The sequence below is a fragment of the Hyla sarda genome, chromosome 2 (assembly GCF_029499605.1).
Source record: "Hyla sarda isolate aHylSar1 chromosome 2, aHylSar1.hap1, whole genome shotgun sequence".
NCBI classification, from domain to species: Eukaryota; Metazoa; Chordata; class Amphibia; order Anura; family Hylidae; genus Hyla; species Hyla sarda.
Window position 1 is genome coordinate 105,121,371 of NC_079190.1, and position 27,754 is coordinate 105,149,124.

A 27,754-nucleotide genomic window follows, 5' to 3' on the forward strand; every position below is an offset into this window, starting at 1 on the left:
ACCTGGACAAGTTTTTTTTTTTTTTTTTTTGTTCAGCCACAATGGGACACTAAGGGGACACAGGGGACATGATAAATATAAAGGGGGTACAGTAGGACATGGGGGGGGTCACAGGGGGAATTATAAATGTAAAGGAGGCATTATAATAGTAAAGGGGCACAGGGGCATTATAAATGTAAAGGGGGTACAGTAGGACATGGGGGGGTCATAGGGGGAATTATAAATGTAAAGGAGGCATTATAATAGTAAAGGGGCACAGGGGCATTATAAATGTAAAGGGGGCATAAAAAATGTAAAGGGGGCACAGGGGAAAATATAAATTTAAAGGGGACATTATAAATGTAAAGGGGGCACAGGTTTGAATTATGCATGTAAAGGGGAAATTATAAATGTAAAGGGGGCATTATGAATGTAAAGGGGGGCACAAGGGGCATTATAAATGTTAAGGGGGGTAACAGGGTGCATTATAAATATAAAGGGGTTACAGGGGGCATTATAAATGTAACGAAGGGTACAGGGGGCATTATAAATGCATGAGGGGGCACAGAGATCATTATAAATGTATGAGTGGGCACAGGAGGGCATTATAAATGTATAAAGGGGCACGGTGGCATTATAAATGTATGAGAGGGGACAGGGGGCATTATAAATGTATAAGGGGCACAAGGGGCATTAATAATATATAAGGGGGCACAGGGGCATTATAAATACATGAGGGGCACAGAAGGGCATTATTAAATTATTAATGTGTAAGGAAACAGAAGAGTTATTTCTGTATGGGCACTGTAGGGCCATTACATAAGGCACGGGGGAGGTTCCATTGGGTCATTGTTTGTAAACATAATCACACTAGGGACATCGTTAATTGGCATTGTTAATGTGCTGTTAGGGCATTATTAGTGAGGATATTATTTGATATATTATTATGGTACACTAATGGGAGCATCATACTCTGCAGAGAGGAGTCACATTTGGAAGAAGTCATCATGCCGTCTGAGTTAGATGGTGAAAAAAAGGGAAAGAGAATCACACCAATCAGAGAAGACAGTAAAATTACTTATGGGGTATACATCTCATGTTGTGCAGGTATCTATCTATATATGGTCCATTATGTAATCACTTATAAGGTATACAGGTCCTTTTGTAGTACAGTATGGAGGGAATAGGTGGATCAGGGCAGGATTAGGTATTATGCTGGGATACACTGGGAGCTACGGCAACAATTAAATCCACAATCGTCAAAATTTTATGCATGTTCTGTAGTATGCTATGCAACATGCGTAGGAAAGTCCTGTAAACTTTCAACACAATGGCAGCTCCCTCTGATGTCTTGCAGTCAGTGTCTTGAAGTTACTTGTGCCTGGTGGGGCCAAGGGTTGACACCATTTTGTACCGCACCAGGTGACACCAACCCTAGTGACACCACTGATAGGGGTTCATTTATTAAGGAACTAATCAGTCTATATTTTCACAGCGTTCACTGCATTTGTGATGTGACATTCTCTACAGCGTATATGACTTTACGTGCATAGTTTTGCGCAACAGCCACTCCAGCTGATACCAGGTGCAGGCAGCCGGTTGACTTAACAGACAAGTGCACTCTACATTAGCTACATGAACATTAGCTGGAATTTATCAAAAGTCGCAGGCTTCTAAATGAATGCCAACCTGCTGCAGCGGGAGCACACTAGTGCGACCCACAGGGAGAAAAAAACAAAAGTCGCACATGTTGACCTCAAATGACCCCTATAATTTCTTTTAAAGAGTATCTGTCATCAAACCATATTTTCTAAACTAACTCAAATTATATTTCCTAATTACTCCTAACACCCCTCCTGCCCTTAAAAAATGTTTCCAAGCTTTAAAAAGCTCTGTATCGTACCTTTCCCCTTGCTCACATTGTGTGAGCTCCCGGCAGGAGAAAGCGGTCATTCCCCAAAAGGTGCAACATCATTGAAGCCTGCGAGAGCTGTGCCTCACCATGCCCCGCATACGTTTCCTGAGTTTGGTCTCCTGCCAGGCCAGGAGGAGACCAAACTAACTGTTTGACTTGTGCATGGAACAGAACAGAGACACCTAGTGGCCATTTTTTCAATCACATTAAAAACGTATAAAGCTTGAGAATTTTAACAGCAAGTTAACAGCGAAGTGTCTTATAATTACATAAGGAACAATATATTAAAAGTTTAGTTTGGTGACAGGTACTCTTTCAATAATTTAGGTAAGGACATAATAGAAGAGACACATGGATGATGGAGACAGTTGGTGTAGACACAAAGGCTGCAAAGTTTGTCTTTGTTTATCCGTAAGGGCACATTCACACTACAGAATTTTCAAACTGAATTTCACTCAGAAATTCTGTTCGGAAATTCCGATGCATCAAAGGCCTATTGCTGTCAATGGGAAAATGCTGCACACTGCACACTTCAGAGATTTCTGCTGCTGGAATTCCTATGCTGAAAAGAATGAGCATGTTCATTCTTTTGGTTAAATACCATGTGGAATACATTGCAGTCTGTGAGGACAGGCTATGTACATGTGATCCTAGAACTGACTGGTTTAGTCAGTGGCGGCCACCCTCAGAATCTTTGCCTGAAGTTTCTCTGGGCAGATATTCTGTAGTGTTAATGTACCCTAACAGACATAGGGGTGCTAAGCTTGTGACTAGACAGATCCATACACATTTCTTTTCAGCAAGAAGGCACAAGATTACATACAGCTCCAGCAAACAAGCTGGTATCATGTATTGCATTGCTCCCAGTTGGGCATATGTATTTGAAAGCAGATACTCCACTTGTCTCTTACCACTGTGTTTGTAACTTTTTACTTGCACACTATGGCCCCTGTCTTTCAAAGGCAGTCACTGCACCCAATGCTTCAGACTCTATGAGCAGTGGTGCTCTTCTCCAGAGTCAGTCCAAAAATTGGACCTGTGGCGCCCTCCCTGAAGTCAACCCAACAATGTGGTCTGTGGCACCCTTCTCCAAAGTCAGACCAATTTTAGAGAATATGGTGCCCTCCCCTGGAGTCTGTCCAACAAAGGGGTTTCTGTGGTGCTTTTCTCCAGAGTCAGCTCAACTGTGGGACTTATGATGCTCTCTCTTACAGTCAGCCCAACATTAGGGCCTGTGGCGCCCTCCTCAGGACTCAGCCAAACAATTGAGCCTGTGGCACCCTTCCCCAGAGTTAGCCCAAGTAAAAGGCCTGTGGCACTTTGCCCTATAGTCTGCCACAACTGTGGGAAATACGGTGCCCTCCCTTAAAGCCAGACCAATTACAGGGTCTGTGGCACCTTCTCCCGGAGTCAGCTCAACAATGGAGCCTGTGTCACACTACCTCAAAATCAGGCTAACAATGGGGCCTGTGGTTCCCTCCCCTGAAATTAGCCCAACCATAGGGCCTTTGGCACCCTCACTTAAAGTATGGTTAACAATGGGCTTGTGGCACCCTCCTCCGGAGCCAGTCCAGTAATTAGGCCAGTGGCGCCCTCCCACTGAGTCATCCCAACTGTGGAGCCTGTACCGCCCTCTACAGGATTATTCCAACAATGACTTTGACATCCTCCCAGACCAAAAATAGAGCCTGTGGTGCCTTCCCCAAAGTCAGATCAACTATGAGGTGGCCTGTGGCGCCCTGTTAAGAGTCTTCCCAACAATGGAGTCAATGGCCCCCTCAACCGAAGTCAGCCCAACAATGGAGCCTGTGGCTCCCTCCCCCAAACTTAGCCCAATTTTTGGGCCTGTGGCAGCCTCCCCCAAAGTCAGTCCATCTTTGAGGCCTGTGATGTTCTTCTCTCAAGTAAGCACAGATATGGAGCCTGTGGTGCACTCCCAGGAGTGAGCCCAACAATGTTTCTGTGTAGCCCTCCTCCGACATTATCCCAACAATGGAACCTGTAGCATCCTACCCTGGAGTAAACCCAACAGCTTGGCCTGTGGCAGCCACCCCTGGAATCAGCCTCATTATGGGACCTGTGGTGCCACTCCTCCAGAGTCCACCCAAGCGTACCTGGAAACTTCAGGGCCCCAATGCAAAAAAATTCCCTAGTTACCCCTCCTCAGCATATCACCCATCCCTCTACATAGTCCCCCCCCCCTCCTCAGCATGTCTCCCATCCTTCCACACAGTGTCCCCCATCCTTCCATACTAGTGTTTCCGAGGTGCGGAGTTGTGGTTTTGCAACTTCTAGAAGACCCTTGGATGGGAAACACTGCTCCACACAGTACCTTCCCCAGTAAAGTGTGCAGTGTATAGAAGAAGGTTGGTGGCAGTCGAATAATTTGTGTTAAAATAAATATTTTGTGATATTGTGTTAGAATTAACCTTGTAGTTGCAAAATAACAAACAAAACATAAATAAAAGTTTTAAAAGGTTCCCATTACATTTTACTAGCTAGGTAGGTGAGTTAATAGATAACTAGGTATCAAGGTAGCTAAGTAGCTAGGCATGTTCATAGCTAGGTAGACAGCCATGTAGGTAGATATATTAGATAGATAGATAGATATCCAATAAGAACAGCACCTCCAGAAATGTATAGAAAAAAAGAAATTGGGGTGCCCGCATATTCTGAACCTCGGTCCACTGGTTCCTCAATGCATACAAAAATATAGAAGCAGCACACCACAGGTAGATTTCAAAGGAACGGTGAGTTTATTCCATGATGTGAGAGACTACGTTTCTCCAGCCTCACGCTGGCTTTCTCAAGTGCACTTGAGAAAGCCAGCGTGAGGCCAGCGTGAGGCTGGAGAAACGTAGTCTCTCACATCATGGAATAAACTCACCTTTCCTTTGAAATATACCTGTGGTGTGCTGCTTCTATATTTTTGTATAGATAGATAGATAGATAGATAGATAGGTAGATTAGATAGATAGATAGAGGGGTAGATAGTAAGGGAGCTAGCTAGGTTGATAGCCAGGTAGTCAAGTAGCTAGCATGGTAGCTCAGTAGACAGCTAGCCAGGTAGGTAGCTAGGTTGGTAGCCAGGTAGTTAAATAGCTAGGTAGATTGCTAGCCAGGTTGCGTGTTAGGGCCTATGGGATCAATAGAGCCTGTGGCTCCCTCCCTTGTAGCCAGCCCAATAGTAGGTCCTATGGCAACCTTTCCCAACATAAGCCAATAAGGCTGCAGTGTTCTTCTCCAATAATGAGGCTCTGTCTGCTCCCCTGTTTTTTTTTGTTTTTTTTCTTTATCACTTACCTGGCCTGTGGCTCCAGACATGCTCTGGCAGGCTCAGATTCAGGCGGTGGGTCTTGCGGGGCAAGGCAGTCAGTGAAGCACTGACGAGTGAAGTCCTCTGCATGGCTCTTCAGCGTGCTGTCAGGGACACATCTCACCAGTCCCGGCAACCACTGCTGGTCACTGATTTAAAGTGGTCGAGGTGCCAACTGCTTGTTTACAATCAGCAGCCTGGCCGTGGCCATTTTAGAACAGTGAGAAGCAGTGACTGCTATGGGCCCGGCGGATGATTTATCTGTGCATAACAAGCAGGTAAAGTTCCTGCATCAATTTTTAGTTTTAAAAGTGTGCTATACGGCCATAAATAAGGTTAATTAAAAGGGAACAGTGGGTGGCAATGTTATATTTAGAGGGTACATTGTGTGTCAGTGTTTTTTTCAGAGGTCAAAGTGTGTGGTAGTTTGATATTTAGAGGGCGCAGTGTGCGGTAGGATCATATTCAGAGGGAACATTGTGTGGCAGTGTTACATTCATACAGCACATTGTGTGGTAGTATGATATTCAAAAGGCGCAGTGTGTGGTAGTATTATATTTAGAGGGTGCAGTGTGTGGTAGTATTATATTCAGACGGCAAATTGTATGGCAGTGTTATATTCAGAGAGCACAGTGTGTGGCAGTATACAGTGGGGAAAAAAGTATTTAGTCAGCCACCAATTGTGCAATTTCTCCCACTTAAAAAGATGAGAGAGGTCTGTAATTTTCATCATTAGTATACATCAACTATGAGAGACATAATGAGAAAAAAAATGTTTTTTAAAGAATTTATTTGCAAATTATGGTGGAAAATAAGTATTTGGTCATCTACAAACAAGCAAGATTTCTGGCTCTCACAGACCTGTAATTTCTTCTTTAGGAGTCTCCTCTGTCCTCCACTCGTTACCTGTATTAATGGCTCCTGTTTGAACTTGTTATCAGTATAAAAGACACCTGTTCACAACCTCAAACAGTTACACTCCAAACTCCACTATGGCCAAGACCAAAGAGCTGTCAAAGGACACCAGAAACAAAATTGTAGATCTGCACCAGGCTGGGAAGACTGAATTTTTTCTCACTATGTCTCTCATAGTTGAGGTATACCAATGATGAAAATTATAGGCCCCTCTCATCTTTTTAAGTGGGAGAACTTGCACAATTGGTGGCTGACTAAATACTTTCCCCCCCCCACTGTATTATTCTAAGTCTGAGGTTGTATTATATGCAGAGGGCGCACAATTTATAGTAGTATTATATTCAGAGGGCGTAATTTGTGGTAGTATTATATTTAGAGGGTGCAGTGTATACTAGTTGTAGCCCCTTTATATTGAAAGGGGGGGGGGGGGGCTTCCATATATATTGTATTTCCAGGTCATGTAGTATAATGCATGGAACAACATGGTAAAAATATTATGCAATAAAACCACAAGTCTCAGCATGCCTTAAAATGAATTTAATGCCGAGCAATTGGGAAAGAGACATGCAACAACAAACTTCCACATTTGCCACCCAGGGAGTGGAGTATACTTGCGTAACTTTTTTGCTTAAAACATTTATTTTTACACAGATGATAAATGCAACAAATCTATTTGTGTGCACTATACCGCACCCCCTCCAAGTGCAAAAATACAAAATAGATGAAGCAAGCACAAACTGAAAAAAATAGCACAAAAGCAAACAAAAATAAGGTAGATGCTGGAAAAAAACACAACAAATAAATTGTGCACAAATAATGAAAAATTGTCCCTGATTTACTAAGAGTGGAGTGTAATCTTCTTTCTGTAGTGTAATCTTCTATTTTCCCCACAGGTATATTTCCATGGAATGTACTAATTTTCCCTACTTTTTCTAATTTTTTATTTATTTTACAACTGCTCTGAGAAGTAGGGGTTTCCAGAGCTCAAATCCACCACATTTTTATGTGGGAACATTAGTAAATATGTTGGGATTTTTCGTAACTGGCGGCGAGATGCCCCTTTATTAACTACAACGTCCTTTTTCCCAGGCAGCCATGCCCCCTTTTTGGGTTTTCTGAGTAAAATGGAGAGTTGGTCAGGTTTTTTTGATGTTTTGGTTGCAAATTCTGACGCAAAAAGCGTGCAAGACAATTTGGCTGCACAACCTGAGAAAAACAGTTGGGATCACATAAGTAAATGGACCTCATTGTGTTCTGTGATATAGGGGAGGTTTGGCCATGTGTGAGCTGTCTATAGTAGGTGGCGGTCGTATAGCTGCCATCCTCATACCTGTTGGTCTCATCTCCCTTCTTGGAGCATGTAGATGTCCGCTCAGCTTCTCTCAGCCTGTCTGTGAAGAATGAGAAGCACCAGTGGTGTCTTATTCTCTTGCAAAGAACCATTGTGATGTCATGTGGCCTTGTGATGTCATGCAGCCAATCACTGGCCTCAATTGGCTGCAGCAGTGACATGGTATATGGGCACACCATCACAACACCTCAAAACAAACCTTTGTGCCCTAGCTACATTTCGGGGTATGTCCAATCACATTGCGGCTTTTATTTTGCAAAAGCAGTAAAATAAATGAAAGCTGGTCAGAGATGGTTGCTATGGGCAACCAGGTTTCTTTTTTAGACTGACTCAAAGATCTCCAATTATTTAAAAAATATGGAGTAACTGCTTTAATAAATGCTTACAATATACAGCAATATACTGTGTCCTGTAGTGATAGACGTGTATGACATATTATTTATAGTCCCACAAACAGTGGAGTTTGAGGTGCTACAGTGTTTCCATAACGCCCATACACTTCTATGGAAGTTATGAATACACAGCAAGTTCAGCTATTTCCATAATTCTGGTCAACATCCTCCATTTTCAAAGTCTGTCTCACCATATTGGACCGGGTTAAGGAGGGAAGCAGGGTCTTTGATATTCGTGCTGATCCTTGTGGTAGCACTCTTCCTTCTATAGATATATTTCTGATACTCAAAACCAGGGGCATTGCTAGGGTCTAAAAAGATCAGGACCTCCTCCAGGCAGGGGTGGATCTGGGGTCTAGTCTCGGGAGGGGCACTATCAGAGCATCATGCAGTGATCGACACGCCCTCTCCCATAGGCTTGCATTCAGGGGCGTGATGTCACGAGGGGCGTGGCTGAGGCCTCATCACCCTCGCAGCTCCCACCCAGCGTTTGGAACAAAATGTTCCGAATGCTGGGGCAGTGGAGTATCCCTTTAAGTACGCAGCAGAAGTCCCCCACATTTAGTACACAGCATAGTTCCTCCACATTAGGTAGGCAGCATAGCTCCCCCACATTAGGTTGACAGCATAGTTCCCCACATTAGGGGGGCGGTATATCTCCCCGATATTAGGTAAGCAGCATAGTCCTCCAGCATTATAGTGGCAGCATAGTTCCCTTACATTAGGTAAGCAGTATAGTTCCCCCACACTAGGTTGGCAGCATGGTCCCCCACATTAAGTTGGCAGCATAGTTCCCCCACATTAGGTAGGCAGTATAGTTCCCCCACATTAGGTTGGCAGCATAGTTCCCCAACATTAGGTTGGCAGCATAGTTCTCACAGTTCAGGTATACCTATGATGAAAATGACAGGCCCCTTCATCTTTTTAAGTGGGAGAACTTGCACAATTGGTGGCTGACTAAATACCCCCCCCCCCCCCCACCGCTGTATTATTCTAAGTCTGAGTTTGTATTATAGCAGAGGGCGCACAATTTATAGTAGTATTACATTCAGAGGGCGCAGTTAGGTTGGCAGTGTAGTCCCCCAGCATTATAGTAGCAGCATAGTTCCTCCACATTAGGATGGCAGCATAGTTCCCCCACATTAGGTAGGCAGTGGCCCCACAGACATACTGTATGTCTGTTTACTGCCCTACTTCAGTGCTCCGACCACCGCTCCTCCGGTCTGGGGTCATGATCTACTGCTATGGCCTATAGGCCATAGCAGTATGTCCCAGGACCGGAGGTGCGGTAAGCTGACGTGCCGCTGGTAACTTAGCATGCACGCTTCCTCCTGCTCCGCTCCGCCCTGCTCAAACGGGTGCACGTATGGGACATCAGTGATGTCCCTGCTTGCGCTACCTCCCGGCAGCCCCTGCGTTTTTAAAAGATCTTTCGGGACACAGAGATGTCCTAAATCCTGTGGGGGAAATTAATCTGGGGGGGGGCAACAAGGAAATTGCATCCGCCACTTTCTCCAGGATGGGCAAGTAGTGCTGGGCTTCATACAGTGAGTGGTCTCTGGGATTCCCCACGGTTGGACAGGTAAGTAGGGGCAGTCACTCAGGGGCATACATATATGAAACGGGTGAGGGAGGGGTGACATCATATTCAGCAAGCTAGTCACCTATACCTCCAGTACCTGCACAGCTTAAATGCTACAGCAGGGGGCAGGATCTGCCTTTCTTGTAAGGATTTCTGGGCAGCAGGGCCCAGTAAATTCATGTGACCTGAGGATGCAGAGCAAACTAGGAAGTGCGTGTGCGGGGGTCAGGTCCAGGGCCGGACTGGGGATGAAAACCAGCCCTGGAAATTACTGCATACCAGCCCCACAGCATTGTGTCATTGTTCCAGCAAACGGCCACCGAGCACAGGCGTATCACTTTACGTGGCTATATAAATATATATCACAGAAGGAATACACCAGTACTTTGCCAAATGCTTCAATAAAATGGTGTCAGCGTCCAAGACCCGATTAAAGAACCACAAATTAAAAAAGTAAAGTGGCACAACACTCCCTTATAATGAAAAATGGCAGCAATGTTTTAAAAAGGTTATATGTGAAAATCCGGTATATTGAGAGCAATATTACCAATAAACTAAACCAAACTGACCCACTAAATTGCCACTGTCTTGCCTCTTGAAAACGCTGTGGAGACGGTGAAACATGTAGAGGCGGCAATATAGTGTTTTTAAAGTTGTGTTTGAGTGGGAATTGTAGGTTGCTGCAGAACCTCATATTGTGGAGGTCTGTTGATCCCACTTGTACTCAAAATTATCCCTCTCAGCACATAAATTTTAAATTAGGTGTTTTTTTCTGGGATTACTTTTTATTTATTGAATACATTAAAAGTTATATTTTATAAGGGGAATAATAAGAGGTGTTTTGCACCCTGGGCTACGGCCCTAGGGTTTGGATAATATTACCAATAATGCCAGTATACAAGGAGGAAAATTATCACCATACATATTACCATCATACTGTTACTGACCAAATCCTGTATACTGAGACCAATATTACCAATAATACCAGTATACAAGGAGGAATATTATGCCCATACATATTACCATTATACTGTTACTGACCAATTCCTGTATACAGAGACCAATATTACCAATAATACCAGTATACAAGGAGGAATATTATGCCCATACATATTGCCGTCATACTGTTACTGACCAAATCCTGTGAACTGAGATCGAAATTATCAATATCAGTATACAAGGGACAAGTAATATCGCCCCATCATGACCAGTATCACTGCAGAATGACTAATATCCCCACAGTGCTACTGGAAAAAAATCCACTAGGCAAAGACCAAGGTTAACTCCATACAGTGAACATATACAGATAGATACCAACACTACAAAGGTGCCCCCCTTCCCTCTCCCCTTCTTAGCTAAGTAAATGTTCAGCCTTAATATATTAGGTAGGTAGGCAGGTTTCTTCCCACTTCTACCTCCATTCCACATTAGGCTGTATTCACACCACGATTGCTACATACGGGACTGGATCCGATAAGGAGATGTGAAAACCAGGCACTCCTTTATCTCAGCCCCCATCTCAGCCCCCATCTCATTCATTTGAATGAGCCGACCGGAGTCAAATAGTGACTCAGGTCGGCTTATTTTTGCCCCATATCCGGTTTTGTGACCAGACTTAAAACCGTGGTATACTACAGTTTCAAGTCCGGTCGAAAAAATGGATACGGGGCAAAACTGAGCCGACTAGAGTCACTATCTAAGTCCGGTTGGCTCATTCAAATGAGATGGGGGCCGGGTCCGGCTGAGATACGGGAGCGCCTGGTTTTCACATCTCCCAGCCAGATCCGGTATGTAACAATTGTGGTGTGAATGCAGCCTTAGCTAGCTATATCTCTATCCCCACCCAGGGAAGAACTGGGGCTAAAAACCCTGGAAAAATGATCATACCAGCCCCACAGCATTGTGTCATTGTGGCAGCTGCCGGCTGCAGGGAAGGGACAGGGAAGCTTGACATTTGATTTGCCAGGCCTCCATAAGAAAGCTATATTGTGGCTGCGCTCTGAAGTTAACATACAAGACAGAAATGTGGTATTAACGCTATGTAAAATCCACTTGGGGAAGACAGTATTAAAAAAAAAAACTCTCTTCCTTGCTCTTGCGCTACCGCCAGAATCACGAAAGTCAGTTCCCAGTGTCCAGCGCTTCTGGGTTAGGTGACGTTACACAGCTGCTCATTCAGTTATGGGCCGAAGCAATATCCAGCCTCAGCCGCTGATTGGATGGCTAGCCGTATGACGTCACCTAACCCGGAAGTGCCAGATACCAGGAACAGAATTCCAGTAGTAGTGCAGAAGTGAGGAATTTAACTGTATGGGGACTAGGTCTCCAAATTGTGGACTGCTAGTTGTTCCAAAAATGGTCTGGGCATGCTGGGAGTTTTAGTTAAACAACAGCTGGAGGTCCACAGTCTGGAGACCATTGGCATAGGGAGAGATGCATCACCTGCCCCGCTGGGACCAGCCCCAGGGACTAATTAGCAGGGTTTCAGCAGGATTTTCTGAAAGATTACTCTGAATGACCGAGTGTCTCAGTGTTTTTCCTAGTGTCCTGGGATCGTGATGCCTGCACCAGTTTTATGCTGCCCACTGTTTAGGCAGAATAAAACTGATAAAACATTCCCCTTAACTGTAGTTAAATATAAAAAATCATTTATTATTTTTCATTAACTAACAACTTAAATTGCAATAAAAGAAAACCAAAGTGCCCCTCTCTTACAAGGTAGTAACAGCAGGTCTTCTCTCCTAAGAGGCCACCCCCCACCCCACATAACAGCCCCTCACATCACAGGTCCCCCTCTCCAGCCCCCCACATTACAAATCCCCCCTCTCCAGCTCCCTACATCACAGGTCCCCCATCTCCAGCCCCCCACATCACAGGTCCCCCATCTCCAGCCCCCTACATCACAGGTCTCCCCCTCTCCAGCCCCTCATATCACAGGTCTCCCCCTCAAAAGCCCCCCCCCCATCTCATACTTTATGACAGGACTCCCACCCTTTCCCTTACATAGTAATAACATTTGGTTCCCTTTCCTCTCACCCAGTATAGTAGATCTTCCCCCGAGCAGCTGCAGTCACTGTGCCGACAGGAGGAGGGGCCAGGAGCAGTGAGGAGGCAGAGAGTAGAGGGGAGTGTACTGTCTGTACAGCTCCCATTACAGACTCTGTACCCCACTGTTTCAACTGTCAGGACCTGTGTGTAATGCTGCAGCTGCCGAACACACAGGTCCTGACAGAATGATACAGTGATTTGTCGGGACTCAGGCAGCCTATCCTCCAGACACTGCCGGCCCAAAGGGCGCGCGGCCTAGCGGGAATTATCCCGGTATCCCGCTAGGCCAGTCCGGCCCTGGTCAGGTCACTTAGCTGCACTTTATGTACTTGTCCACAGCAGACAGGCAGGGAGAGAAAGGCATAGGACACTAATGTCTCATTTTCTCCCTGCCATTTGCTAAGTGACAGAGGGGGCAGGAGGTGTGCGATATAGTGAATCATTGACAGTGCCAGGAAATCCTTCTCTACTTGATATTTCACACCTAGATTTGTAAATTACTTCTATTTGAAAATCTTAATCCTTTCAGTACTTATGAGCTTCTGAAGTTAAGGTTGTTCTTTTCTGTCTAAGTGCTCTCTGATGACACTTGCCTCGCGAACCGCCCAGTTTAGAAGCAAATCCCCATAGCAAACCTCTTCTAAACTGGGCGGTTCCCAAGACACGTGTCATCAAAGAGCACTTAGACAGAAAAGAACAACCTTAACTTCAAAAGCTCATAAGTACTGAAAGGATTAAGATTTTTTAATAGAAGTAATTTACAAATCTGTTTAACTTTCTGGATGTAAAAAAAAAAAAGGTTTTCCCTGGAATACCCCTTTAACCCCTTAAGGACGCAGGACGTAAATGTACGTCCTGGTGAGGTGGTACTTAACGCACCAGGACGTACATTTACGTCCTAAGCATAACCGCGGGCATCGGAGCGATGCCCGTGTCATGCGCGGCTGATCCCGGCTGCTGATCGCAGCCAGGGACCCGCCGGCAATGGCCGACGCCCGCGATCTCGCGGGCGTCCGCCATTAACCCCTCAGGTGCCGGGATCAATACAGATCCCGGCATCTGCGGCAGTTCGCGATTAAAATGAACGATTGGATCGCCCGCAGCGCTGCTGCGGGGATCCGATCATTCATAACGCCGCACGGAGGTCCCCTCACCTTCCTTCGTGCGGCTCCCGGCGTCTCCTGCTCTGGTCTGTGATCGAGCAGACCAGAGCAGGAGATGACCGATAATACTGATCTGTTCTATGTCCTATACATAGAACAGATCAGTATTAGCAATCATGGTATTGCTATGAATAGTCCCCTATGGGGACTATTCAAGTGTAAAAAAAAATGTAAAAAAATGTAAAAGTAAAAGTAAAAAAAAAGTGAAAAATCCCCTCCCCCAATAAAAAAGTAAAACGTCCGTTTTTTCCTATTTTACCCCCAAAAAGCGTAAAAAACATTTTTTATAGACATATTTGGTATCTCCGCGTGCGTAAATGTCCGAACTATTAAAATAAAATGTTAATGATCCCGTACGGTGAACGGCGTGAACGAAAAAAAATTAAAGTCCAAAATTCCTACTTTTTTAATACATTTTATTAAAAAAAAATTATAAAAAACGTATTAAAAGTTTTTTATATACAAATGTGGTATCAAAAAAAAGTACAGATCATGGCGCAAAAAATGAGCCCCCATACCGCCGCTTATACGGAAAAATAAAAAAGTTATAGGTCATCAAAATAAAGGGATTATAAACGTACTAATTTGGTTAAAAAGTTTGTGATTTTTTTTAAGCGCAACAATAATATAAAAGTATATAATAATGGGTATCATTTTAATTGTATTGACCCTCAGATTAAAGAACACATGTCATTTTTACCAGAAATTGTACGGCGTGAAAACAAAACCTTCCAAAATTAGCAAAATTGCGTTTTTCGTTTTAATTTCCCCACAAAAATAGTGTTTTTTGGTTGCGCCATACATTTTATGATATAATGAGTGATGTCATTACAAAGGACAACTGGTCGCGCAAAAAACAAGCCCTCATACTAGTCTGTGGATGAAAATATAAAAGAGTTATGATTTTTAGAAGGCGAGGAGGAAAAAATGAAAACGTAAAAATTAAATTGTCTGAGTCCTTAAGGCCAAAATGGGCTGAGTCCTTAAGGGGTTAAGGTCAAAATGGACTTGGTCCTTAAGGGGTTAAAAACATGTAAAGGTTGAGCATTTTAAAGACGTAATCTGCCAGAAAACATCTTATCCCCTATCCTAAGGATCTCCCACCCCAGTCATATGGTGCAGGGAGCTAACTCAGCTCCGTGCCGGATGACTGGCAACCACAGCTGCCACGCCCCCTCTATTCATGTCTATGGGTGGACGCATGATGGATTCATACTAGCCGCTCCAAGCTTCCGTGTGCTGGCCACCGCTGCTGCCAGCCCGGAGATTGCAGGGGTCTCCAGCAGCGGGACCTCTGTGATCAGACATCTTTTCCCCCTATCCAAAGGATGTTTTCAGGTGGAGTACCCCTTCAACTGAAAGTAAATAGTAAAGTGTCTTATTATTTCATAAGGAACAATGGGGGGTATTTATCAATTTTGCCTGTTGACAGTTTCTTTTACCCTTTTTTTTTTCACTTTGGGTTTTCGTGGACATGCACCAAATGTATCATTTGGTGCAAGTTGTTAGTAATTTTGGCTCAAATGTTGAAATCAGCTGTTCACAGCGCCTTTTACACAGAACTTACCGCCACAGAGGACGCGTATTTTACCCTGTAGAGCAGCCATTTCGGAGTCCCTCCTGCAGTATATCAGCAAGCGACATGAGTTATTTTCTTTTGTGGGGTTTATAGCCACCATGTGAAATGGATTTTATTTTCAACTTGAGTATTTTTTTTTATTTATTTATTTATTTATTGGTTACTTTATTGCAGTGATCTTCAACCTGTGGACCTCCAGATGTTGCAAAACTACAATTATCAGCATGCCCGGACAGCCGTTGGCTGTCTGGGCATGCTGGGAGTTGTAGTTTTGCAACATCTGGAGGTCCGCAGGTTGGAGACCACTACTTTAGTGCTTACCTTTCCGGAACCTGTGTGGCCATGTCCAATGCTGGCTCAACGGAGGGTGAAGGTTCCTCAGAGACAACTATGTCGCAGGATAGTATTGAGCAGCCCTGGAGGCGTCGCTACTTTCACAAAAAAAAAAATGTTTTAATGTATTTTGACGCCTTTACATTTTCTGACATTGTTAAGTGTTTTTTCCATGTGCAAAATTTCTTGGCGGTGATTTGCGCCCAAAAAAAAAGGGTTGTGCGCCAAAATTGCGCCATAGATCTTTGGCGCAAATGATGAATTACTGACTAAAGTTAAAATCACACACAGGACTGTGTGGTTTTGAGAAAGTTGTAAAAATGACAGTGGAGAAGATGCGCCAAACTTTGGCGCAAAAAGACACTGCGCCAAAGTATTGCGCCAAAGTTACGTGAAAAAAAAAAACACATAAATCCTTTAATAAATACCCCCCAATATGTTTAAAGTTTAGTTTGGTGACAGGTACTCTTTAATAGGGTTATTAGAGACTTTTCCACATTGTCTCTGCTACAAAAGCTGTGGGATTTTTGCCCAAACCTCAAACACTAAAGCCTAAGACTGTGTAGACTACCCTGTGCCATATCTTGTAATGGTCTGCAGAGGATTTTCAAATAACGTTTTAAAGTGTACAATTTTGTCTGAACCCAGCATTATGGGCACACCAGCACTATGGCACTTACACCATAGTATATCCCGGAGTATAGCACTTCCATTATGCCACTTTGCTAGATGTACTACTACCCTCAGCTACTCTGCACTATAATTTCCATTCTTTTTGTTGGCCCAACCCCAACAAAAATAGGCAAACATACATTCTTTTGCAGTAAACATAAAAATATTACATTTTCTCCCCCATCTAGTATTTCACACAAGCTGAGGTTTGTTATGCAGATACCTATATTTATGAAAGGATTACAAGGCCACAAATATATTTTTTGCTTAATCTTCTATATTAATTGTGGTGTATGCTGCATGCCAATATACTCATTTGCGTTAATATGGTCTGCTAAGTTTTACAATCTTTTTATTGGGTTTTTCCAAACATAAACATAACAGACATTTATAACATAGAGTTAAACAGTCATGACATCTCTTATATGGGGGGATCCGTCACATAATACAATATACATGCATATTACAAGGATATTATTGCAAGATTATGCGTATGCGACAATCAGCCCTTCAATAGTAAGTTGTGTAGAACAATAAGGAACTATTGAGTCCAAGGTAGGACTAGAGTAACGATGGAAACATAGTAATCAAAACAAGTAAAGATAGAATAAAGGACTTGTGTGCAACTAGCACTGTTACTTCAGGTTTAATCACTCCGTAGAGCTCATTCTCGTGGGTACGCCCGAGTAGTCGGACTTCATCGGTCTGCTAAGAGCAAGTGATAAAAATACAGAACGTGTGGTGGGAGGGCCATAAACAACATGTGGTTGCTAAAAACGTAATGTTGTAGAGAGATAGGGAGATTGGCATACTGAGCTTCCTGTATATGTTATTCTACAAATGTGTCTGTCTGTAAACACAGCACAAGAACATGCGGTAAGTTCAATCGTGCAAGATTTTCTTAAACAACAAGTTTTGTGCTGTGTAGTATTACATTAATGATCCGCTGAATGTTATACATTGTGCTCAATGGATATATTTGTAGCTATGTCACTGGTGTCTGATTAAGCTTATGTGGAGTATGAGTGCATACTAGATATACCTAAACCAAATATACTGTAAATCCCTTGTCTGATGAACTTATTGCTGTTTATTCGATCAGTGGCATATCTTATCCAAAAGGATTGGTGGGTTGGCAGATTATAACCGTTACCTCACTATCTTCAATTATTTATAATTTTGAATTTTGCATCTCCCAAAGCTGGCAATAGCAAGTAATGTGGTATTTTGGACACCAATGGAGCCCGACAGACCACATTGACTGTAATGGGGTCCATCAGGTTTCCGGTATGGCATCCATTCATTTGACCTGACAAAAAATACTACATGCTACGATTTTTGTGTCCAATCATTTGATGCATACTGCAATTGAGGCTACGAATGGAGCCTGTGACACACATGTGAACCCAGCCTTACTCCAGTTTGTTTAAGGGTGCGTTCAAACGCTAGTAACTAGCAGCGGGTTTCCCGCTGCGGGAATCCTGCTGCGAGTTACGCCACCATTGATTTAAATGAGTCCACAGACAGTCCGCAATAGTGTCAGATTTGCGGACTGTCCGTGGACCCATTCAAATGAATGGCAGCCTAACTCGCAGTGGGTTTCCTTCAGGGGAAACCCGCTGCTAGCTACTAGCATGTGAACGCACCCTTAGGGGACAGTAAAGTTACTATAAACAAGGCTCAAAAGACTGGACATGAAATAAAATCAATATCCATGCTATCCCAGATACAAAGAAGTAACTATACAAAATACAGATAATAAAAGCACATGATGGGCTCTGGCACAGGTTTGGCATCTGGGTCTTAAAAGCTTCAAGTTTTGCTTTTGCCTAGATATATGTATTTATACATATGTAGGCATATTTGTTTTTGAGGTAGAAGTCAGCTAGTCTTGTTGCTAAAGCCCCTTGCTGATATAATAGCCAAAGTATTACCATGTAATCAGGTCCAGCCACCCTATATACACATTTTGGATTTCCCCAGGGATAAAAACTGGTTGTTGAAGATGACCGTAGGTGAACCCACAACAAATTAAAGGGATATTCTAGGAAAACATTTTTTTTATATATATATCAACTGGCTCCAGAAAGTTAAACAGATTTGTATATTACTTCTATTAAAAAATATTAATCCTTTCAATAATTATCAGCTGCTGAAGTTGAGTTGTTGTTTTCTGTCTGGCAACAGTGCTCTCTGCTGACATCTCTGCTTGTCTCAATAACTGCACTGAGTAGAAGAGGTTTGCTTGGGGATTTGCTTCTAAACTGGGCTGTTCCCGAGCCACGTGTTATCAGAGAGCACGTAGACAGAAAAGAACAACTCAACTTTATCAGCTCATAAGTACTGAAAGGATTAAGATTTTTTAATAGAAGTAATTTACAAATCTGTTTAACTTTCTGGAGCCAGTTGATATATATATATATATATATATATATATATATATATATATATATATATATATATATATATAAAAAATTTTTTTCCTGGATAACCCCTTTAACCCCTTAAGGACCCAGCCATTTTACACCTTAGGACCCGGCCATTTTTTGCACATCTGACCACTGTCACTTTAAACATTAATAACTCTGGAATGCTTTTAGTTATCATTCTGATTCCGAGATTGTTTTTTCGTGACATATTCTACTTTAACTTAGTGGTAAAATTTTTTGTTAACTTGCATCCTTTCTTGCTGAAAAATCACAAAAGTTGATGAAAAATTTGAAAATTTTGCATTTTTCTAACTTTGAAGCTCTCTGCTTGTAATGAAAATGGATATTCCAAATATTATTTTATTTTATTCACATAAACAATATGTCTACTTTATATTTGCATCATAAAATTGACGAGATTTTACTTTTGGAAGACATCAGAGGGCTTCAAAGTTCAGCAGCAATTTTCCAATTTTTCACAAAATTTCCAAAATCACAATTTTTCAGGGACCAGTTCAGGTTTGAAGTGGATTTGAAGGGTCTTCATCTTAGAAATACCCCATAAATGACCCCATTATAAAAACTGCACCCCCCAAAGTATTCAAAATGACATTCAGTCAGCATTTTAACCCTTTAGTTGTTTCACAGGAATAGCAGCAAAGTGAAGGAGAAAATTCACAATCTTCATTTTTTACACTCGCATGTTCTTGTAGACCCAATTTTTGAATTTTTACAAGGGGTAAAAGGAGAAAATGTATACTTATATTTGTAGCCCAATTTCTCTCGAGTAAGCACATACCTCATATGTCTATGTAAAGTGTTCGGCGGGCACAGTAGAGGGCTCAGAAGGGAAGGAGCGACAAGGGGATTTTGGAGCGTACGTTTTTCTGAAATGGTTTTTGGGGGGTATGTTGCATTTAGGAAGCCCCTATGGTGCCAGAACAGGAAAAAAAAACACATGGCATACCATTTTGGAAACTATACCCCTTGAGGAACGTAACAAGGAATAAAGTGAGCCTTAATCCCCCACGGGTGTGTCACGACTTTTGCATATGTAAAAAAAAAATACAAAAATTTCAATAAAATGTGTGTTTCTGCCCAAATTTCACATTTTTGCAAGGGTTAATAGCAGAAAATATACCCCAAAATTTGTAACCCCATCTCTTCTGAGTATGGAGGTACCCCATAAGTTGACATGAAGTGCACTATGGGCGAACTACAATGCTCAGAAGAGAAGGAGTCATATTTGGCTTTTTGAGAGCAAATTTTGCTCGGGGGCATGTCGCATTTAGGAAGCCCCTATGGTGCCAGGAGAGCAAAAAAAAAAACACATGGCATACCATTTTGGAAACAAGACCCCTTGAGGAACGTAACAAGGAATAAAGTGAGCCTTAATACCCCACAGGGGTTTCACGACTTTTGCATACGTAAAAAAAAAAAAAAAAATTCACTAAAATGTGTGTTTCCCCCCCCAAATTTCAAATTTTTGCAAGGGTTAATAGCAGAAAATACCCCCCAAAATTTGTAACCCCATCTCTTCCGAGTATGGAGGTACCCCATAAGTTGACCTGAAGCGCACTGCGGGCGAACTACAATGCTCAGAAGAGAAGGAGTCATATTTGGCTTTTTGAGAGCAAATTTTGCTCGGGGGGCATGTCGCATTTAGGAAGCCCCTATGGTGCCAGAACAGCAAAATAACCCCCACATGGCATACCATTTTGGAAACTAGACCCCTTGAGGAACGTAACAAGGGGTACAGTGAGCATTTACCCCCCACTGGTGTCTGTCAGATCTTTGGAACAGTGGGCTGTACAAAATTTTTAATTTGCGCAGCCCACTGTTCCAAAGATCTGTCAGACACCAGTGGGGTGTAAATTCTCACTGCACCCCTCATTACATTCCGTGAGGGGTGTAGTTTCCGAAATGGGGTCACGTGTTTTTTTTTTTGCGTTTGTCAAAACCGCGGTAACAACAGGCAACCCAGTGCAAATCGCCTCAAATGTACATGGTGCACTCTCCCTTCTGAGCCTTGTTGTGCGCCCCCAGAGCACTTTGCGCCCACATATGGGGTATCTCTGTAGTCGGGAGAAGTTGCATTACAAATTTTGGGGGGCTTTTTTCCCTTTTACCTCTTGTCAAAATGAAAAGTATAGGGCAACATGTTAGTGTAAAAAATTTATTTTTTTACACTAACATGCTGGTGTAGACCCCAACTTCACCTTTTCATAAAGGGTGAAAGGAGAAAAAGCCCCCCAAAATTTTTAAGGCAATTTCTTCCGAGTACGGCGATACCCCATATGTGACCCTAAACTGTTGCCTTGAAATACGACAGGGCTCCGAAGTGAGAGCGCCATGCGCATTTGAGGCCTGAATTAGGGATTTGCATAGGGGTGGACATAGGGGTATTCTATGCCAGTGATTCCCAAACAGGGTGCCTCCAGCTGTTGCAAAACTCCCAGCATGCTTGGACAGTCAACGGCTGTCCGGCAATACTGGGAGTTGTTGTTTTGCAACAGCTGGAGGCTCCATTTTGAAAACAGTGGCGTACCAGACGTTTTTCATTTTTATTTGGGAGGGGAGGGGGGCTGTGTAGGGGTATGTGTATATGTAGTGTTTTTTACTTTTTATTTTATTTTGTGTTAGTGTAGTGTAGTGTTTTTAGGGTACAATCACACGGGCGGGGGGTTACAGCGATTTCCCCGCTGCGAGTTTGAGCTGCCGCGCAAAATTTGCTGCATCGCAAACTTGCAGCCTGATACTCACTGTAAGCCCCCTGCCCATGTGAATGTACCCTGTACATTCACAAGGGGGGGACCTCCAGCTGTTGCAAAACTACAACTCCCAGCATGCACAGTCTATCAGTGCATGCTGGTAGTTATAGTTTTGCAACAGCTGGAGGCACACGGGTTGGGAAACACTGAGTTAGGAAACAGACAATGTTTCCCAACCAGTGTGCCTCCAGTTGTTGCAAAACCACAACTCCCAAACATTCTCAGGCATGCTGGGAGTAGTAGTTCGGCAACATCTATAGAGCCAGATGTTGCCGAACTACAACTCCCAGCATGCTTGGAGTTGTAGTTTGCAACATCTGGAGGACTACAGTTTGCAGACCACTAATACAGTGGTTCCCAATCTGTGCCCTTCCAGATGTTGCAAAACTACAACTCCCAGTATGCCAGAACTGTCCAGGCATGCTGGGAGTTGTAGTTCTGCAACATCTGAAGGGCCAGATGTTACAGAACTACAACTCCCAGCATGCCTGAAAAGTAAGGGCATGCTGAGAATGTGTAGTTTTGCAACATCTGGAAGGACACAGTGGTCTCCAAACTGTGGACCTCCAGATATTGCAAAACTGCAACTCCCAGCATGCCCAGATGCCAAGGGCTGTCTGGGCATGCTGGGAGTTGTAGTATATAGGGTCCCAATACAGCAATGCATGTCGCTTTACGGCGACGTGCATTGCTGTAAAGGGCCCGACCGCGGCTGAAGATCTACTCACCTGTCGCAGCCGCCGCCATCTTCCTCGCCGGGATCCGGGTCTTCAGGGACGAGGTAAGTACCGGGGCCGGTCCCCAGCACTCCCCCATCCCCCGCCGCGTCCTCCGGTCTTCCTCCCGTCCTCTCCGGACATCCAGGGGCTGGGCAGGGCGGGAGGAAGTAACCGCCCCCCCCCCCCCCCCCCTGCGATTGGTCGGTTAACTAACCGACGGATCGCAGGGGAACGGAGGAGGTGGCAGACTTGCCACCTCGCTCCTAGTCTTCAGCATGGTCCTGGCTGTCTGTGACAGCCGGGATCATGCGAAATTACCGGGCGGTCGGGTCCCAGAGACCCGATCAGCCCGGTATCGCCGCAGATCACAAGGGCGATTTCCCTGCGATTTGCGGCGATCGCCGACATGGGGGGCCTACATGGCCCCCCTCGGCATTTGCCCTGGATCCCTGCTGAAGGATTTCAGCAGGGATCCGCTTCCGATCTCCGCCGGGTGAGCGGCGGAGACCAGGAAAAGACATGACGTATGCATACGTCATGGGTCCTTAAGACCCAGGGTGTGATGACGTATGCATACGTCATGGGTCCTGAAGAGGTTAAAGGAGAACTCCAGAATATAAAAATTGTCCCCCATACTACCGGCAGTAAAAAAATAAAGATGTACATACCTTCCTCCGCTCCCCCGGGGCCTCCGGTAACCGGCTCCGGCCTCCACCGCGATCCTCTTCCTGGTTGCCGGTGGTCGGAGAGTCATACTGCGCTCAGCCAATCACCAGCCGCAGTGAAGTCCCGACTTGGCCGGCGATAGGCTGAGCGGCAGTGTGACGTTTTCGGCCCCGGCAGCAGGTGCCGGTGTAGTGAAGGATTTTGTGTCCTGAAGCGTTCTCACACTCCTGCTCAGCCTATCTCCGGCCGAGTCGGGACTTCACTGCGGCTGGTGATTGGCTGAGCGCAGTATGACTCTCCGACCACCAGCAACCAGGAAGAGGATCGGGGCGCAGACGGGAGCCGGTTAACGGAGGCCCCGGGCGAGTGGAGGAAGGTATGTACATCATTTTTTTTTTTTACTGCCGGCAGTATGGGGGAAAAATTTTATATTCTGGAGTTCTCCTTTAAGTCATTTTCAGGGTAGCTACTTTGGGAAATGCCCTGATTCCTAAAGGTTATGTTCAAACCAAGCTGTGGATTTTATGGTACAGATTGTATTTTTTTTCCACAACTTTTTAATCCACAGTATGTAGTCCACAGTGTAAACGCAAACCCTTGATCAAACTTATTGGAGAGCTGAAGTTAGAAATTGGGCTAAAAATGCATATATATATATATATATATATATATATATATATATATATATGATTTTTTGCCTTATCAAACAATAAGTTTTAATTTTACAGATTTCCTAATTCCAAGAACACGTGAAATTTTTAACAATGACAGGCACCATCTCATCAGACAGGCCTTTAGCTTGGTCAAGGTCACGTCGTGCGAACAATATTGGGGATGCAGAGGACTCTTTGGCTCTTATAATGTCCATGTCAGAATTCACTTTTCAAGATGAGGATGAAGCTTTTGTGGAAGGTGAGTACAAAAATACAAGGCATGCTACTAGTCTCCATAGTTAATCACTTGACCTCTGTTTCAAATGAACAACACAAAGATAAGACATCACACGTTGTGTATGTACTTTTAGATTTATAGAAGTACTGGATGGCAGCACAAGATACAATTTAATGTTACATATTGTATTACATCTTTCTCTTGTTAAAGCGATGCTGATTATGTGGTGACAAAGTACAGAATCCCGTGTTCTTCTGTACTCCTGCCCATCCTGTGTGTCAAATGTTGCATCAATGTCCGTCTTAGGCCCACTCTCCTCAGGACCCTCTATATTTCACAGTATTATACAAAGCCATGCAATGGTTAATGTATTGGTATTTTCTATGCACTTGTTATTTTAAGAAACCTGTTGTCATGGACCTTGTTGTTAGGGGAGTATGCAGAGGTGAACCAGGTGACTTATCTGGCCAATGGGATCTCTCTAAATTGCTCCCATATATAGTGTAACCAGAGTTCAGAGTTCAGTTTATGAAGAGGTACAGTTGAGAGAAGTGTGGAGTCTTTCTGTGAGGTGATCCTGAAGGAGGCCTGAGGCCTAGTCCAGCAACCACGTGTTTACTGCCAGGTAACCCCAGTATCCAGGTGAAAGTCAAAGCCTTGCGGTAAGCACTACAGTCCGGGGATAAATTCAAGTCAAGTTAGTCAAGTCCAAGTCACTGAAGTCTAGTGTGGACTGCATACAAGTCAAGTCAGTCACATACAGCACAATCAACTATCGCAGCAAGCCAATAAGCTTTCCAAAGTTCACCCTGCATCTCCTTCATGCTAAGATTGTACCATCTTTCCAACCTCAATATAGCAAGCCAGTTATCTGTAACCTTGCATCGGAGTGATTATTTGCCCTGTGTCTGGCAAAGGAGAATCTGGTCTGCCTCGGGTGGTATATAGGTCAACCACGGCCTGGCGTCACAAAAAGGTTAATTGCACACAATACCTTCATCCGACACCACAATTATATATTTTTCTGCAAATAATTTATAATAATATAAATAATGTTAAAACAGTAAGGCTTCTTTCACACTGTAAAATGTGAAAAAAAAATTGAAAAAAAAAATTGGGAAAAAAAATTGTGACTGAGCCATCTTTTTCTCCCGCTATCTTCCAGCGGAATAAAAGGTGTAATAACGGATGTTAGAGGAATCCCATTCAGGTGAATGGGATCCTCTGTGCCCGTTATTATACCCGTTAGGTTCCGTTACAAGAATGGATGTTAATGGCAGACATAGTAGAAAAGAAAAAAAGAGCCCTTAACGTCCATTTGTAAAGGAGCCTAACATGCAGTGTGAAAGAAGCCTAAATGATTTATTTCCTTTTCTCTTTCTTTCAGAGGGCTGTACCAAGAAGATCATAAAAAAATGGCTGCAGGATTGTCGGTGGGTGAGCATAGGGCAGCATCAGTCATTTATATCAGTTTTCGGTCTTCTGTGTGATTAGAATAGCACTAATGTTGGAAAAGATAAGGATACACCAAGGTGTGGCTGTGACATTGCCAAAAATCACAGTGTCATGCAGTTTAACTGCAGATTGCTTATTTTTTGAATGCATATTAATATAGTTAAAGTTTTTGCAAAGCAAAATTGTTGTTTAATTTCATGCTGACATATACAAGCATTTAAAAACGCTGCTGTTTTGCATTAACCAAATGCCAATATATGTGTTTTACATATTTAAAGCAAAAGAAGTTGATGTTAGTTGGAGTTTGAGGTCCTAATCTCCCCCTCTGATGCATTCCCCCCCCCCCCCCCCCCCCGAGCCTTTATCATAGATTCAAGGGATAGTACTGCCAGGTATCCAAGGAGCATATAGCTCCACCCCTATTGGGAGTGACTAAAATTTAATTAACAAAAAAGCTATACATAAAAAACATAAAAAACTATAGAAAATGTAATGAACTCACTCCTATGATTCATGCCTTTCGGATACGATATATCGAACATAAGTATCCAGTAACCTTCTCGGTTCAATAGTTTTGAATGTCTGTCTCCTCCTCCTTGTGGCTTAATGACCCTCTCTACTCCAGTAATTGTAAGGGCACTAACACACCTGCATGAGTATGTGAGAAGTGTTTCGAGACATTCGAAGGGTTTCTGGTAGTGTGGGTAGCTCTGCATATGTGTTCTCTAAGTCTGTCTTTAATACGTCTACTTGTACAGCCCACATAACCTAAACTGCAAATAGTACAATGTATATAGTAGATAGCCCAAGTAGTATTGCAATTTATGAAAGAAGAAATGATATAGGATGTGCCCACAATAGTTTTATTGGACTGACTGCACTTGCACGGAGGAGGTGATCGCTTTCCCCATTTTTCTTTTTTCTTGCTTATTACAACTTATAACTCCCAGTCAACTCATTCTGATCCCCTGGTCTTCCTGCTTCAGAGACTTGTGCTCTGTGCAGCATTTGCTGGCTCAGCCAATCACTGCCTGCACCCTTGTCCAATCTCATCCATTGGCTGAGTAAGCAGGTCTTGCTCCGAAAGCTCATCCCGGAAATGGGAAGAAGCTCAGAGATCTGTGGACCAGACATAGGCAAAAGGAGACTGCAGTGAATAAGTGGGGATTGGAGCTAGTTAATTTTCTTTTTATTCTATCCCCCTTGTTGTATGCTCATTGCCTATCTTCTCGGCCACCACTCTGCTTTAGGAGCAGTGGTGACTAAACTCCCTGCTTTAGAGTGGCTGGATCTCCAAAGCGCACTACAGGAACCCTGGTTACGCTTATCTCAGCCTATTTATCATGTCTGACAGCTCCAGGCATAGTCTATTAGTTTGGGAGCTGTCCGACACAGAAGCTAATAACCTGCCTCTTACTCCAGGCGCCCACTAGCAATTCCAGATTTGCAAAAAATCTGCAGCAAAATACACTGCAAAATATATATATGTTAAAGGGGTTATCCACCATAAGGGAATTTTAGTACATACCTGGCCGAAAGTAATGGACATGGCTTAGGAAGGATCTGTGCTTGTCTTGGGGCTAAATGGCTATGTTTGAGATTACAAATCCCATAATTCTATTTTCCTCCCTCCCACACATCAGCTACCCCACCTATTGAACATAGATGAGCTGCATCCATTCAAAAGACCAGTGGTTTGCAATCAGGGTTCCTACAGCCGTTGCATTACTTGCATATTGATCTCTCTCCCAACAAGCGATCCCTCCGCCCACTGAAGCAGACAGGCTCCCTGTCATCAGCTGACGAGTGAGTCAGGTTTCGGCCGCACTGCAACCTGGGAAAAATCTGATACAACATTTTGTATGCTGTTAAAAATAAATATTGAGGTGAAAATCACATAAGAATTGTGAGAAAACCGTCACAAAAAAGGTACAGACATTATATTATGACCTACACTAACTTTACAGCACCTGTAGCATTGTCAAATGAAAAAAAATTCCTGAAATATCCCTTTAAGTTTCCCTAAAGGTAGAAACACACTTTGTAGATTCGGAAGGGATCCAACTGGAAGAGGAAATATCAAGGAAGGTGTTATACTAGTGTTGAGAGCGCGAATATTCGTAATGCAAATTTTACCGCAAACATTGGCACTTTGCGATTTCGCGAATATTTAGAATATATCGCTATACATTCGCAATGACGAATATTTTTTTCTTCTTCACAGGACACATACAACAATGATGTGTATGCATAAAAAAAGTGATCATCCCTCCCTTCTTCCAGCCTGTGGTCCAAAGAAGCCTCCAATATTATTTACTGTGTGGAGCGCAAATATTTCATATATGCAAATATTGGCAATTCCAGAGGACAGTGATCCCTCCCTTCTTTTAGCTTTAGATAGGGCAGGTTAGTTTAGCAGATAGGTTCTAGTGTAGGGTATAGTGTTAGTTAGGTGAAAGATATAATCACGCATGCGCACTATACCAATTTCATTAAAATATTTGCATGGAAAAAGAAAGTGAACGAACATAGTGAATATGTGAATTTCGCGAACATAGGAGGAATATTCGTCCATATA

General features: G+C 43.4%; 2 protein-coding genes across 3 annotated transcripts in view; one reads left to right on the forward strand and one right to left on the reverse strand.

Moving 5' to 3' along the window:
• The window catches only part of ENDOU (endonuclease, poly(U) specific), a 72,330-nt gene extending 64,825 nt beyond the window's left edge, over positions 1 to 7,505 (reverse strand). The window contains exon 1 of the mRNA XM_056562764.1: positions 7,456 to 7,505. Coding sequence (XP_056418739.1) covers positions 7,456 to 7,468 — 13 coding nt within the window. The 5' untranslated portion in view covers positions 7,469 to 7,505. The remainder of the gene's footprint in view (positions 1 to 7,455) is intronic.
• TESPA1 (thymocyte expressed, positive selection associated 1) overlaps positions 1 to 27,754 on the forward strand; it is a 91,052-nt gene that overhangs the window by 35,398 nt on the left and 27,900 nt on the right. Inside the window, exons 1-3 of one of the 2 annotated variants that reach the window (XM_056562769.1) lie at positions 17,061 to 17,121; positions 23,559 to 23,742; positions 25,109 to 25,154. In XM_056562769.1, coding sequence (XP_056418744.1) covers positions 23,595 to 23,742; positions 25,109 to 25,154 — 194 coding nt within the window. In that variant the 5' untranslated portion in view covers positions 17,061 to 17,121; positions 23,559 to 23,594. Of the gene's footprint in view, positions 1 to 17,060; positions 17,122 to 23,558; positions 23,743 to 25,108; positions 25,155 to 27,754 lie in introns of those variants that run through there. The other variant, XM_056562770.1, reaches the window with a different exon arrangement.